The sequence below is a fragment of the Rhinatrema bivittatum genome, chromosome 7 (assembly GCF_901001135.1).
Source record: "Rhinatrema bivittatum chromosome 7, aRhiBiv1.1, whole genome shotgun sequence".
Lineage (NCBI taxonomy): Eukaryota > Metazoa > Chordata > Amphibia > Gymnophiona > Rhinatrematidae > Rhinatrema > Rhinatrema bivittatum.
In genome coordinates, this window is record NC_042621.1 from 71,690,621 (window position 1) to 71,704,433 (window position 13,813).

The 13,813-nt window shown below is 45.5% G+C and overlaps 1 protein-coding gene across 4 annotated transcripts in view; it reads left to right on the plus strand.

Moving 5' to 3' along the window:
* The window catches only part of ADCY7 (adenylate cyclase 7), a 331,521-nt gene that overhangs the window by 290,010 nt on the left and 27,698 nt on the right, over nt 1-13,813 (plus strand). For all 4 annotated transcript variants that reach the window (XM_029608517.1, XM_029608514.1, XM_029608515.1 and 1 more), the window contains 3 exons: nt 732-816; nt 8,031-8,168; nt 13,230-13,301. In XM_029608517.1, the coding sequence (XP_029464377.1) occupies nt 732-816; nt 8,031-8,168; nt 13,230-13,301 (295 nt within the window). The remainder of the gene's footprint in view (nt 1-731; nt 817-8,030; nt 8,169-13,229; nt 13,302-13,813) is intronic.

Below are 13,813 nucleotides of genomic sequence, written 5' to 3' on the forward strand. Positions count from 1 at the left end.
TCCTGGGCGAAAATGAAAATGAAGGTCCCTAGGCATTGTGTATCTATGTAGTAAATGTGCAGTACACTTCAGTCATTCAGATTCTTGCATGGGTGCGACGCCTTTTATTGGACAAATGGAATTATCCAAATATAGTGATGAACAGGAGCTTTCTAGATCACATAGATCCCTTCTTCAGACCTAGTTGATTCGGGAGGGAGGGACCTTGGTAGTCTGGAAAGCTCATGTGTGCCACGTCCATTTTTTGGTTGACTTCCTGGTACTAAGTGTTAACGTAGTCACTCGGAGGAATGGAGGAGCTGAGAATTACTTGCTTTATTTATTTTATTTTATTTATTTGCGTTTTTTCTATACCGGCATTCATGGTTAGAAACCACATCATGCCGGTTTACATGCAACAAGGGGTGAGAACAAAGAACGGAACATAAACAAGTGCAAGGAGATCAAAAGTTACATTACAACAAGGGTCTTAAACTTGGAGGAGAGACAAGAATAGGAGAGCAGAACTGTAAGGATTACATTATATACATTTATAAAAAAATACCTGATGTCGGTGCCTCCAAACAGTGGAATGACTTGTGGGAGAAAGCATAGCCATTTTGCAGTTTCTGGCTGGAGACATTGTGTGCCATGTGACATTAATCTGATCAATCAGGCTTTTAATGAAACCAATCACAGAATATAGGAAGGTATTAAAATTGGGGGGTTTCTTTCTTTTTTTTTTCTTTTAGGACTAGAGATGTAGGAATTTCATTTGGGATTGTTGCTTCTATCGTCCTGCTGACTTTGCTTGTATGTTTTGCTGATAAATGTATGGTGAGTAAAAACAAAGAGATGTGCATCTTTATTTAATTTTTTTGGGGGGGTGTACTTAATATGGCCTCTGATTCGCTCCTTTAAATTACCAACACGTGAACATGATAATTTTCAAACTGTCCATATTGGAACAGTGTCCATGGGTACTTTTATTTGCAGGCTTTTCCACCAGTTTTCAAAGTGGAAGCACACAGGCACAGTACTTTTGTTTTGAAACTTGTTGTGGGTACAAAATACCGATAGACATTTGTACCTGCTTTTTTGGGGTAGCTTACGCTTCCAGAGCTGCTTCTGATAGAGCAAGGAAGGGTGTACTTCTCTCCTAGCAGGAGATTTTAAGGTATTTGGGAGAGGGTGGGGGGTGGGGATAGGGGCAGCACAGCACATAGGCACTGTGGGTGGGTGAGGGGATTTGGGGAAAGCACTGCAATATATATGCATATTGTAGGAGAACTAGGGAAGGGGGGGGGGGGGCCTTACCTGCAGACCACGGGACTTTTTGGATATGTGAAACGGTTTTAGGGGGGATGGAGGGTGCACAGCCCAACAGGGCCACCTATGAAGTGTTGGGGGGAGGGAGGGGATCTGGCCATACGTCCCCGTTACATATTATTTCTTTTTGTAAAACATTCTACTTAACCGGATATCTTTTGAAGATATCCGGCTAAGTAGCAAGTCATCCAGTCACACAAGGCCAGATAGTTTTAGACCTTCTCTGAAGGAGGTATAAAGTTATCCAACTAACGGGCCGATACAGTAAGGTGCGGTAGAAAGAGGTGCGTTAGGGCCGGGCGCACCCGCGTTTGCCGCACGCACAGTTTGGATCACATACCGCTCGATACTCTATTTAAATGGCATGCAAATGCAAGCCGCGTCCAAGAAGCGTCCATGAAGCGCAATCCATTTTACTGAATAGAGCGCTATACAGCGCCTATAGAGTATCCTGGGTGCGCTGGTTCCTGTCATTTCAAATGACATTTGAAATGACAGGTACCAGGAAGTGGATCCCAACTTTAACCAAAAGAAAACCTAAAATCCCCTCCTCCCGAAGCAAGGCAGGCGAAAAGTGACTCGACATGTAAAGAATTGTGAATAAGTGTAACCAAAGTAAACTTACTTTTCCTTTCTTTCAGCCCTCTCTGCCCTCCTCCGGAGGCGCGCACCGCGGCTCCCCTGCCTCCCGGGGGCAGCCGGCGGTGAAAGCGGCTTCCAGCGGCCCCCGCCGACGAAGATGGACGAACGCACGCCCGTAGTGCATGGGCGCTCAAGCCAGCGAAAGCACATGAACGTACGCCGTGACGTCACGCACGCTCGTTCATGTGCTTTCGCTGACTTGGGGGTCTGTCAATTTGGGCGCTCAAGCCAGCGAAGCGCGCGTGACGTCTCGGCGTACGTTCATACGCTTTCGCTGGCTTGAGCGCCCGTGCATTACGGGCCCCCAAGTCAGCGAAAGCACATGAATGTACGCCGTGACGTCACGCACGCCCGTTCATGTGCTTTCGCTGGCTTGAGCGCCCGTGCACTACGGGCGTGCGTTCATCCATCTTCGTCGGCGGGGGCCGCTGGAAGCCGCTTTCACCGCCGGCTGCCCCCGGGAGGCAGGGGAGCCGCGGTGCGCGCCTCCGGAGGAGGGCAGAGAGGGCTGAAAGAAAGGAAAAGTAAGTTTACTTTGGTTACACTTATTCACAATACTTTACATGTCGAGTTGCTTTTCGCCTGCCTTGCTTCGGAAGGAGGGGATTTTAGGTTTTTAAGTTTTCTTTTGGTTAAAGTTGCTTTGGGAGGAGGGTAGAGAGGACTGGGGCTGCCCCGGAGACCGGCACCTATGGATGCGGCCAGGGCAGGTGAGCGGGCGCTGGGGGAAAGTTTGCCGTCTACCCTTACCCCTGCCTCTAACGCAGGGGTAAGGGTAGGCGGTAAATTAGCAGGTTAAACACGCGGCAAAACTGCAGGTTTAAAAAGCGATAATCGGGGCGTGCGTTACTGTATGGGAGGGAATAGCTAATCAGATCGTTTACATTTCATATACATGCTGCGGGCGGAAAGGGTTACCCGTTGATTTAAAGAAGCGGTAAGGATGGGTTAAAAGGGATAGTGAATCGCAGGTTAGACTAACGCGGCCAAATTGTGAGTAGAAAGCGGGTTCGAAGTAGGGTAACCGCGGCCGCACTTTACTGTATTGGCCTGTAAATTAGCTGGATAAGTTAGACCCATCCCAGAACGCCTTTTTTTTTTTTTTTTATCTGGCTAGATTTTAGCTGAATAATGACTTATCCGTCTAAAATCTAGGCAGAGGTGTCTCTCGGTATTCAAAACCTTGTCATTTAGGTGGATTACTTATAAGTTATCCCATCTAAATGTCTTTTGAATATTGATCTCATTCTTATACTTAAAGATGCAGACTGCGTGCATTTTTTCTTCCCCCAGAAATGAGGCTAAAGTAACATGCATACTTTTAGCTGCACTGAGGAAAGGTTTCAGATGGCCAATTTACATGCATAATTGCTGTTTACCCGCATGAATGATTTTGAAAATTGCCCTTTCTAAGGCCAGCTAGAGTGGTAGTGATTTATTCTGCTAGGACAAGCGGGATGGTAGTCCTCACACATGGGTGACACATTGAATGGAGCCCGGCACAGAAACCTTATTTCAAAGTTGCTGGAACTGACTGCATACTGAGCATGCCCAGCTTGCCCTATACTACGTGTCCACGCGGGATCCCTCTTCAGTATCTTTTTTTTTTTCCTGAGGAGCTTTCGCCTCACGGTGAAGTGAGCTCATGGCTTTTCTTAGGAAATTGCGTTGGAAAACTTTTCCACCAACCATATTTTTTTTTTCCATGTGTTTCTTCGATGTGGGTACATCTTCGATTCCCCTTAGCCTCTTAGTCGGTGTTTTTGGCAGTTTGGTAAGTTTATTTTGACTTCCGTTTCCTCCCCCCACCCCCTCCTGGTGGTGGTGGTGGTGATCGCCCACTGTCACCATCTCAAGTTTTTCCCTTTTTGTTCATATTACCATGGCCTTGTCCGGTTTCCGTCAATGCCCCCCAGTACCCGTGGACCATCATGGACCCATACGATGGTGTGTATCCTCTGCCTGGAGGAATCTCATGACATCCAGGACAGCCGCTTACGTGATCAAATGACCTCGAAGGGACATTGCGCTTGACTCGATAAGATGGAGAAGCTCTTTGGTTCGAGGAAGTCTGAGGCATCGGTGGCATCAGCACTGAAGGACCTTAGAGCCACACCGATGGAAACCGAGCCATTGACATCGGCGGGGCCATCGGTTCCGTTGATGCCGCCAGCAGATAGCGGCACTGGGGACCGACTCCTGTTAGTCTCTTCCAGGTTGAGGACGTCTAGTTTATCGACCTCAGCACCAGAGAAAGACCGGGCCGAGCACTGAGGGAAGCTGAGGAAGCATTGGCACCGGCCACCTTCGATGCACGCTGCCAGGCTCAGGACGGCATTGGCGCATTGCTTGATGCCCCCGAAGCAACCTTGTGGTCAGAAGTGCCCATCCTCGTCCTGGTGCCAGTCACCAATCCACCTCAGGGATCTAGGGAAGATCTGGCCACCACTCCTGCCTTCCAGTCAGTTTTGGCATCGGCAACTTTCAAGGAGGAGTTTTGAGCAGGTCCACCAACAATGCCAATACCTGCGCCCTCCCTGCTGTAACTGCTGCTGCAGCAGCTCAATGTGCTCATTGGTGAGTAACCAACCCAGTTGGTGTTTGTTCCCAGGAAGCCATTGATGCCTGGCGGGGAATCGATGCTTCCCTCGACTGATGCAGTGCTTGTGGCCAGTTCCTCCGAGAAGGAAGCTCCATTGAGGGTGGCAGAGCACTGAGGCCTGCAGCCCCCCATCCAGCTTTGCCGGCACTGGTGCCTAAGCCTCTGGATGAAGGCTGAGCACTAGGGCCACAGCCCCTGTGGATTTCAGTGAGGATGAGTCCCCATATGACCCCTGAGATGATGACTCTGACGACTTGGAGGGTCTCCCCTCAGAACCATCTTCTCCATAGGAACGAAGGAGGTCTACACTGGAGGACCCTGACCTAGATAGGTTTTGTGAGGGCTATGGCTGAGGCCATCCATTTTCAGTTGATGATGGAGGAGGATGCCAGGCACAAGATGCTGGAAATCCTCCAGTTCATGGAGGCTTCCAATCCATGAGATCTTTAAGAAGTTGCTGTTGAGGATCTGGGAGCACCCCCTCACAATACCTCCTGTAAACAGGAAGGCGGATGGGGTTTACTTCGTCCAACAGGCTACCGGATTCAAAAAGCATCAGCTGTCGCACCAGTCGGTAGTGGTTGAATCTGCTCTCAAGAGGGCCAGGCGCTCTCGGACCCACGCCTTGGCACCCCTGGAGAAAGATCACAGAGCGATGGACACACTTGGGAGAAAAGTATTTCAGGGGGCCATGCTAATCGCCTGCATCACCTCCTACCAGCTCTACAAGAGCCAATACTCGCACAACCTCTGGAAGCAAGTGCAGGAGGCAGCCGAACGACTGACTCAGCTGCAGCAAGACATCACCTTTTCACTGGTGCATCAGGGCCTGGAGTGTGGGAAACACAAGGTCTTTCAACCTACTATGTTTTCGAGATGGCAGAGAGAATCTTTGCAGTAGGAATCAACACCTGCAGAATGGCAAGGCTGTGGGCCTTGGATCTCTGACTAGAGGTACTGGAAAGACTCGCTGACCTGCCCATGCACAGGAGAGGTTATCATCGGAGATAAGGTGTGGGACACAGTGGCCCAGTTGCGGGATCACCATGAGACCCTCAAGCATCTTTCTGCCATCCTCCTCAGCCATCCTCCTCAGCCATCCTCCTCATCCTCCTCATCAGACCCATCCTCCTCAGCCAGGAGGTCTGCGAGGCAAGGCCAGAGGAGTCCTTTCTACCACCAGAGGAAGAACTATCCTCCAGCCCTTTGCTCCCATTTGTAGAGGGTGAGCTCTTGTGGCCGTCCCAGGCAGCAGCGAGCTCCCATGCCTCAACCAAATCTTGGGGACGGAGTTTTGACTGGATCATAGGGAGCATGAGCCAGCCTCCTGTACCTGAGATGCTGGAACCCCCCCCCCGTTGAGGGCAGGATATGGCTCTTTGCAAATTGGTGGCCCAATATAACCTCTGACCAGTGAGTTCTGTCCATCGTCCATCAAGGGTACCAATTGAACCTATTGGGTATCTTGCCAAATTCTCCTCCATGCCCATTTTGGGGGCCAGTAGTGCATTAGGAAGTACTGTTAAGGGAGCTCTTCACCCTCTTAACAGCCAGAGCAGTTGAACCTGTCCCACCAAGGCAAAGAGGGCAGGGAATCTACTCTCAGTACTTCCTGATTCCAAAGAGAACTGGGGGACTCTGTCTCATCCTTGAACTGAGGGCCTTGAACAAGTTTCTAAAAAAAGAAAAATTCAAGATGATTTCCCTGGGCACCCTAATTCCCCTCTTGCAGAAAAGGGACTGGCTATGCTCCCTCAATTTAAAGGATGCATACACTCAGATCTTCCTAGGTCATGGGAAATATCTCGGATTTGTGGTGGGAAAACAGCATTTCCAGTACAGAATGTTGCCGTTCGGGCTCGCATCAGCCCCACGTATCTTTACAAAATGCCTGGCTATGGTGAGGACACACTTCCGCAGGCTGGGATTGCATGTTTTCCCTTACTTGGACAACTGGCTAGTCAAGAGCACCTCTCAGGCAGGTTTAGATCGATCTATGCGCTTGACCATCTGGGTGTTGGAGGCACTAGGGTTCGTCATCAACTATCCAAAGTGCCATCTCAGCCCATCACCATGATTTGGATTTCTTGGGTTACCTGCTAGACAAGTATCAGGCAAAAGCCTTCATGCTGCGATCCAGGGTAATCACCTTGGCATCCACAGTGATTCAACAGAGCCAGCAGGTGTCAGCTCGGCACATGTTAAGGCTGTTGGGCCACATAGCCGTAACCATCCAGGTTACTTCCTTGGCATGCTTACACATGTGCAGAGCCCAATGGACCCTGAGGTTGTAGTGATGCCAGAAACTTTGACATAAGTTTTCTGTGCCAGGCTCCATCTGATGATTTCACCCATTTGTGAGGACTAACATCCTGCTGACCTAGAAGAACACTTGTTACAGGTAAGCAACTCTGCTTTACCAGTATCTAAATCCATGTTTCGCAGTCATCTCCTGGAGGCTCACTTATGCAGTCAGGTTCTCAGGATTGCCACAATAAATATACATGAGATACATTTGCATATCTAGGATCTTCAGCTTATGCAAATCACTCTCATACATATTCAGTATGGATATCATGAAAATCCGTGGCTAGGTGTGCCTCCAGGAGAGGGTTGAGAAACATTGATCTAAATGGCTCGTTTCCTACCTTTGGGGATTTCTCCCAGTGATGTGAAAATATATATATATATATATATATATATATATATATATAATAATTTAGCAGCAACCTGTATTGTATTAAATTACCTTTTTTAGTTTTAGTTCAGAATATCATTTAAAGAAATATTGACATTTATCTGTATTCTCAGAAACCACAATTAAGAAACCATATTAATGTTGTAATAAACAAGAATTTTCACCCAGAACTAATCCAGCTTACTGTCTGGGATGCGAACGCATATCCATGGTCTGCACATATGCTTGCATCCAAAGTAAATGCCCTGCTTGGAATCTTGGAGGTCCATATTCAGCTGCTGTGCGGCTCTGCTAGTTAGCCAGATAAACTCTGCTTGGCTCGGAAGCTGTCCAGATAAATTTATCCAGCTAGCTAGCACTGTATATTCAGCCTGCCACTCTGCTGATTATACCCAGCTATCTTAGCTCGATAAGCTTGTCCAGATTAATTCTTGCTGAATAACTTATTATCCAGCTACAATTTAGCCAGATAAGTTACCAAATTTTTATTTAGCCTGATAACTTCTCAGCAAGCTAAATGCTTTTGAATATGGACCTCATTATGTCCACAGATGCACACATACATATATGCACTTAGACATGGTGATTTCATAAACCTTCTTTTTCCTTCAGAAAATAGAAATAAGTATAGTTTGGCATAATCTGAAAACAAGCAGCCTTCTTTTACAATGAATATAGGCTATTTCTATGCTTCTTAAAATATTTTATTTTGTTTGTGACTACCCCTTTAGAGATGGATGAGTGATGCCTACTGTTCCCTCTCTCTCATTTATTTGATAGAGTTGCTGTTCTGAGCGGTCCGCTCTTTTACCTAGACTGTCTGTTGTTTCAGAAAAAGTGGAAACTATGCCGCTTGTAAGACTGCCATTAGCCATCATTACCATAGGTGCTTTACTGGTAATAGCCATTGTTAATTTGGTGAGTATTGTATGTGTACTGGGACGTATGCCTGATTCACATTCATTCCTCTATTGTAATTCCTGTATAATGCACATTTGTTGATGTTTGTCAGTTTTTTAAGAAAGTGAGGGAATGGGGTAAAGAAATATAATACAAAAATAAAATCAGGTGTCTTATCTCCTTCACTTAAATGACCAAGATTTTTGAGTCATATTTTGGATCTCTGATGTTATAAACTGTGTTGATTTTGTTAGAAACATAGAAATGACGGCAGAAGAAGACCAAACGGCCCATCCAGTCTGCCCAGCAAGCTTCACACATTTTTTTCTCATACTTATCTGTTTCTCTTAGCTCTTTGGTTCTATTTCCTTTCCACCCCCACCATTAATGTAGAGAGCAGTGATGGAGCTGCATCCAAGTGAAATATCAAGCTTGATTAGTTAGGGGTAGTAGGGGTAGTAACCGCCGCAATAAGCAAGCTACACCCATGCTTATTTGTTTTACCCAGACTGTTATTCAGCCCTTATTGGTTGTTTTTCTTCTCCCCTGCCGTTGAAGCAGGGAGCTATGCTGGATATGCGTGAAGTATCCATTTTTCTTCTCCCCTGCCGTTGAAGCAGAGAGCTATGCTGGATATGCGTGAAGTATCTGTTTTTCTTCTCCCCTGCCGTTGAAGCAGAGAGCTATGCTGGATATGCGTGAAGTATCCGTTTTTCTTCTCCCCTGCCGTTGAAGCAGAGAGCTATGCTGGATATGCGTGACTTATCCGTTTTTCTTCTCCCCTGCCGTTCACGCATATCCGGCATAGCTCCCTGCTTCAAGTATCCGTTTTTCTTCTCCCCTGCCGTTGAAGCAGAGAGCTATGCCGGATATGCGTGAAGTATCCGTTTTTCTTCTCCCCTGCCGTTGAAGCAGAGAGCTATGCCGGATATGCATGAAGTATCTGTTTTTCTTCTCTCCTGCCGTTGAAGCAGAGAGCTATGCCGGATATGCGTGAAATATCCGTTTTTCTTCTCCCCTGCCGTTGAAGCAGAGAGCTATGCTGGATATGCGTGAAGTATCTGAATCATACATTAGGTGAATCATACATTAGGCGAATCATACATTTTTCTTTCCTTATTACTTTTTGTTTTTTTTCTCCCTAGCATAACATTGGTAGAGTCAGGCTTATTAATTCAACCTCTGTGTTTTAATTTGAAGATTTTTTTCATATTTCCAATGTTGTGGAGCTGCTTGGGTCCTCATAGGGGAGCTGTTCCATGCCCTTTATCATTTTGGTCGCCCTTCTCTGCACTTTCTTCAGTGCAGCTATATCTTTTTTGAAATGTGGTGACCAGAACTGCACACAGTATTCAAGGTGTGGTCTCACTATGGAGCAATACAGAGGCATTATGATATCCACCATTTTATTTGCTATTCCCTTCCTAAAAATTCCTAACATTGTTTGCTTTTTTGACTGCCACAGCACACTGAGCTGGCAATTTCAATGTGTGTTGCCTAGTTCTCTTTCCTGGGTGGTAACTCCTAAGATAGAACCTAAAATTGTGCAACTACAGCAAGGGTTTTTTCCCTACATGCATCACCTTGCACTTTTCCACATTAAATTTCACCTGCCATTTGGAAGCCCGATCTTCCAGTCTCACAAGGACCTCCTACAATTTATCACAGTCTGCTTGAGATTTAACTGCTCTGCATAATTTTGTCATCCACAAATTTGATCACTTCACTTGTCATACACCTTTCCAGATCATTTATATTTATATTAAAAAGCACTGGTCAAAGTACAGATCCCTATGGCATTCACTGTTTACCTTTTTGCATTGTGAAAATTGACCATTTAATCCTACTCTCTGTTTTCTGTCTTTTTTTTAACAAGTTTGCAATCCACAAAAGTACATCCCCTCCTATCCCATGGCGTTTTAGTTTTCTTAGAAGCCTCTCATGAGGGACTATCGAACACCTTCTGAAAATCCAAATACACCATATCTCTCGGTTCACCTTTGTCCACATGTTTCTTCATCCCTTTAAAAAAAAAAGTAAGACTTTCATTTTCTTACTTCGATGGAGGGTAGTAAATGTAAACCTGAAAGTTGTGAGGGTTCTTTGAATGACAACAAGAAGCAGTTCTTCAATAGAAGGAGTCTATCTTTGGCAAAAGGACTTGAAGTCCTATGCCAAGTGGGTGAGGAGTCTGTCTTGATGGTCACTGATCTCTGGTTAAGGGGGAAGTCCAGATTTTCACAGGAGCAAAATCCTGTGAAATCAGGCCCAGATTTAGGCACAGGCAATTGCCTAAGACACCAAATGCCCAGGCCAAAGAGGAGTGCAACTGTGCCAAGGAGGAGCCTGCTCTAGCAATCCACTTCAAAGGGGCACTGCTATGGTACTCTGGAGAGGAGGTAGAGGTCCTCCCAGCCCCCACTCTCAAATCCTGCTTAAGAGTGCCAAAATATTAAAACCGGCCCTGTGTGGCATTACTGTTACCATCTCTTTTTATTCCGTTTTTTTTTTAATCACTTAGTTTTTATGATCATATGTATACTGAGAAGATAGACCCTTTTGTTGAAACAAATTTAGTGGAAGCTCCCTGGGTGAAATTTCATCTGGGAGTTAGTTTAGGGAATTGCCCAACATAGATGTTTACAGCTTAGGGGCTGCTCTATCCCTGCAGCATGACTTGCTCTATCCCTGCAACAGCATGACTTGTTAGAGGAAACCTTAATTTGTTCTCCCCTAGGTGTTTTAATCACTTCTCGGGAGAGGGGCGTTTCTGTTCTCTCCTGATTAATTTGCTTCCAAGTAGCTGCTTTCTACCAGAACTATCTTTAGTATCTTGCTGGGTTCAGGGATCCATCTTTGGGGGGAAAAAACCTCACACTGCTGTTTTTGCGCAGGTGTGTGGCATGGATGTTGCAAGATATATCACATGATGCCACACATGATATATTGGTAGATTGCTTGTCTACCAATATATCTTATATGGGTGTGCATTCGTTCTCTCTGAATTGGGAATCCACAACGTATAGGGCCTTATTCGTTGTATTCGTGGGGAATCGAAACGTATCGCGATTCCCCACGAATACAATGAATCTTCGCCGAATTATTCGGCTGCCTAGAAGCCAATTTAAACAAACCCCACACCCTCCTGACCCCCCCCCCCCAAGACATACCAAAGCTCCCTGGTGGTCCAGCGTGGGGGTCCGAGAGCCATCCCCTGCACTCACACCCTCGGCTGCCGGTTTCAAAATGGCGCTGATAGCCTTTGACCTACTATGTCACAGGGGCTACCGGTGCCATTGGTCAGCCCCTGTCACATGGCCATCGGCACCATCTTGTGCTCCTACCATGTGACAAGGGCTGACCAATGGCACCGGTAGCCCCTGTGACATAGTAAGGGCAAAGGCTATCGGTGCCATTTTGAATACTGGCAACCGACGGCCGGAATGCTTATGCAATCCTTTAGCATATCATCTGACCTGGGAGGTCAGGTTTTTATTAGTGGTCACTTGGCAGATGAGGTCTGCCACAGACACCAGTGCCTCATTCCCACCTTCTTAGAAGTTTTTTTCCCAAGTAAATTGTTTTCTGTGCAAATATCTTGTCCCTGACTAATATGCATAAGTCTGTAAAGACAATCTCCTCTTCGGATAAAAGAAATCCATCGGGAGGGCTCTGTAGCCCTAGATAGTCTCCTGAAGTTTCTTTTAGACACCAAAACCCTGTAATGCTTAAGGGCAAATGTGATGTTTCTCTTGGTTAGTGAGTAGTGTTTTTCTTTTGCCCAGCAGGACCTGGATCCTAATGGAGCCACGCCAAAGCTCCCTGTGCTTGTTTCAAAGCAGAAAAGTGGGATTTTGGTCATGTATTCACAGTGCACCCCTGTTTTTGGCAGGGGCCACTGCTGCAAAACAGTATTTTAAAACAGTATGTCCTATGGAGTCGTTTGATTTGTTGAACCCAGCTCCATTCCCTTCTAGAGCCCGTTATTGGGCAGACTTTAAAAAAAAAAAAAAAGGGGAGGGGTGGGAGAACAGATTGCATAAAGTTTTTCTATCACCACCCAAAACAGCAGTGCCTTTGGCACCATTACATTTTTCCTTATTTTTTAATCTATGGCAGCCTGTAGCTTGGGAATCCCCCACATGTGAGGGCTGCCATCCTGCTGGTCCTTGGAGAAAATGAACTTACCTGTAACAGGAACTCTCCGATAGACTGCAGGATGTCCGTCCTCACGGCGCCATCTAGCACAGTTTGTCTGCTCTAGGCTGGATATAATAAATAATTTTTAATAAATAAATAAACTGCTTTATAATGGACTGAGGGGGGCCCTGCTTGGGAGGTGGCGATAGCTGCACATGCTCAGTATCTTCTAGAATCTTTGAAGGCAAAGTTCCATGCCAGGCTCCATCGGGTGATGTCACCCGTGTGCGAGGATTGACATCCTGCTCTTGTCCATTGGAGAACTTTTGATACAGGTAAGTAACTTCATTGTTTTGTTACAAGATTAGCCATTCTTAACATTGTTAAAAGAGTGATAATGTGTGTGTGTGTGGGGGGGGGGGGGGAGAGTTTTTTTTAATTTTGAAATTTTCCCATCATTTTTGGAAATGAGATCTAGTTTTTATATGCATGTTTGGATTCTTTCTTGCAAGGCCATGAAGATATAATTGTAATTGTATTTAATAATGAGCAATTTGAGGAACTATTTAATACAATCAGACTAGTTGATTGAACTTTTATTTCCCCTAGTGCCTGTTTTGATTCATTTGAATCCATCTCATAGTTATTTTGTTTTAAAATTGCTAAAGTGATGTAAAAACAAATTACTAAACTGTTTATTTTTACTTCAAAGATGCACAACTTATTAGGAACATGTCTGTAAGAATTACTGTACAACAGATAACTACTGTACTTTTTTCTGAAAATGAAACACAGAACCCCCTTGTTGGATACACTGATCACTCTGATTAACAGTGCATGGAGTGCATAGTGACTGTACTATTAAAGCCACCTTATTTAGAAAACTGACTGGCCTTGTTTTTTTCTGTCCTTCCTTTTTTTTTTTTTCATTCTTTTTAGCCGCTGAACCAGAATCTTAATAAGTGTAATGGATCCATGATTGGACAGGAGGTTGACTGTCAATGCATTCCTGTGAGTAGAGAGCCAGCCTTACTTGGCAAACTGAAGCACCAGTTTTCAAGTGACCCTTTTAATCTTTTGCAACATGAAAATATCAAGTTACCTCTTTCTTTGCTCCTTTTCTACTACTAGTCCCATTGTTTGGCATCTTTCCTTCATTTCTCCCAAAATAATAAAATAAAATGGGTCGGGGTGGGTTTGGGGGTTGTTTTTGTGTGCCCACCCCTCCCCCCAAAACGATAAGAGAACCCCACGAACATTTCGTGGGGTTTTCCTATTGCTTTCGGGGACCCCCCGATTCCTGATGGATGAGAAAATATCATCCGTCAGAAAAACGATTCACATCCCTAGCCGAACCAAAAAGTTCGGCTGAATCACATCTCTAGAATCTGGACACTTTTGCAAGTACTTTTTGATTAAGGAGGGTAATTTTACTAGCCTGTGCAGGGCTAAAGTCTGCAGGTACAATGTATCTGCAGACTTTAGCTGAATTTTCAAAATGGACTAATGTGTATAAATCTGCT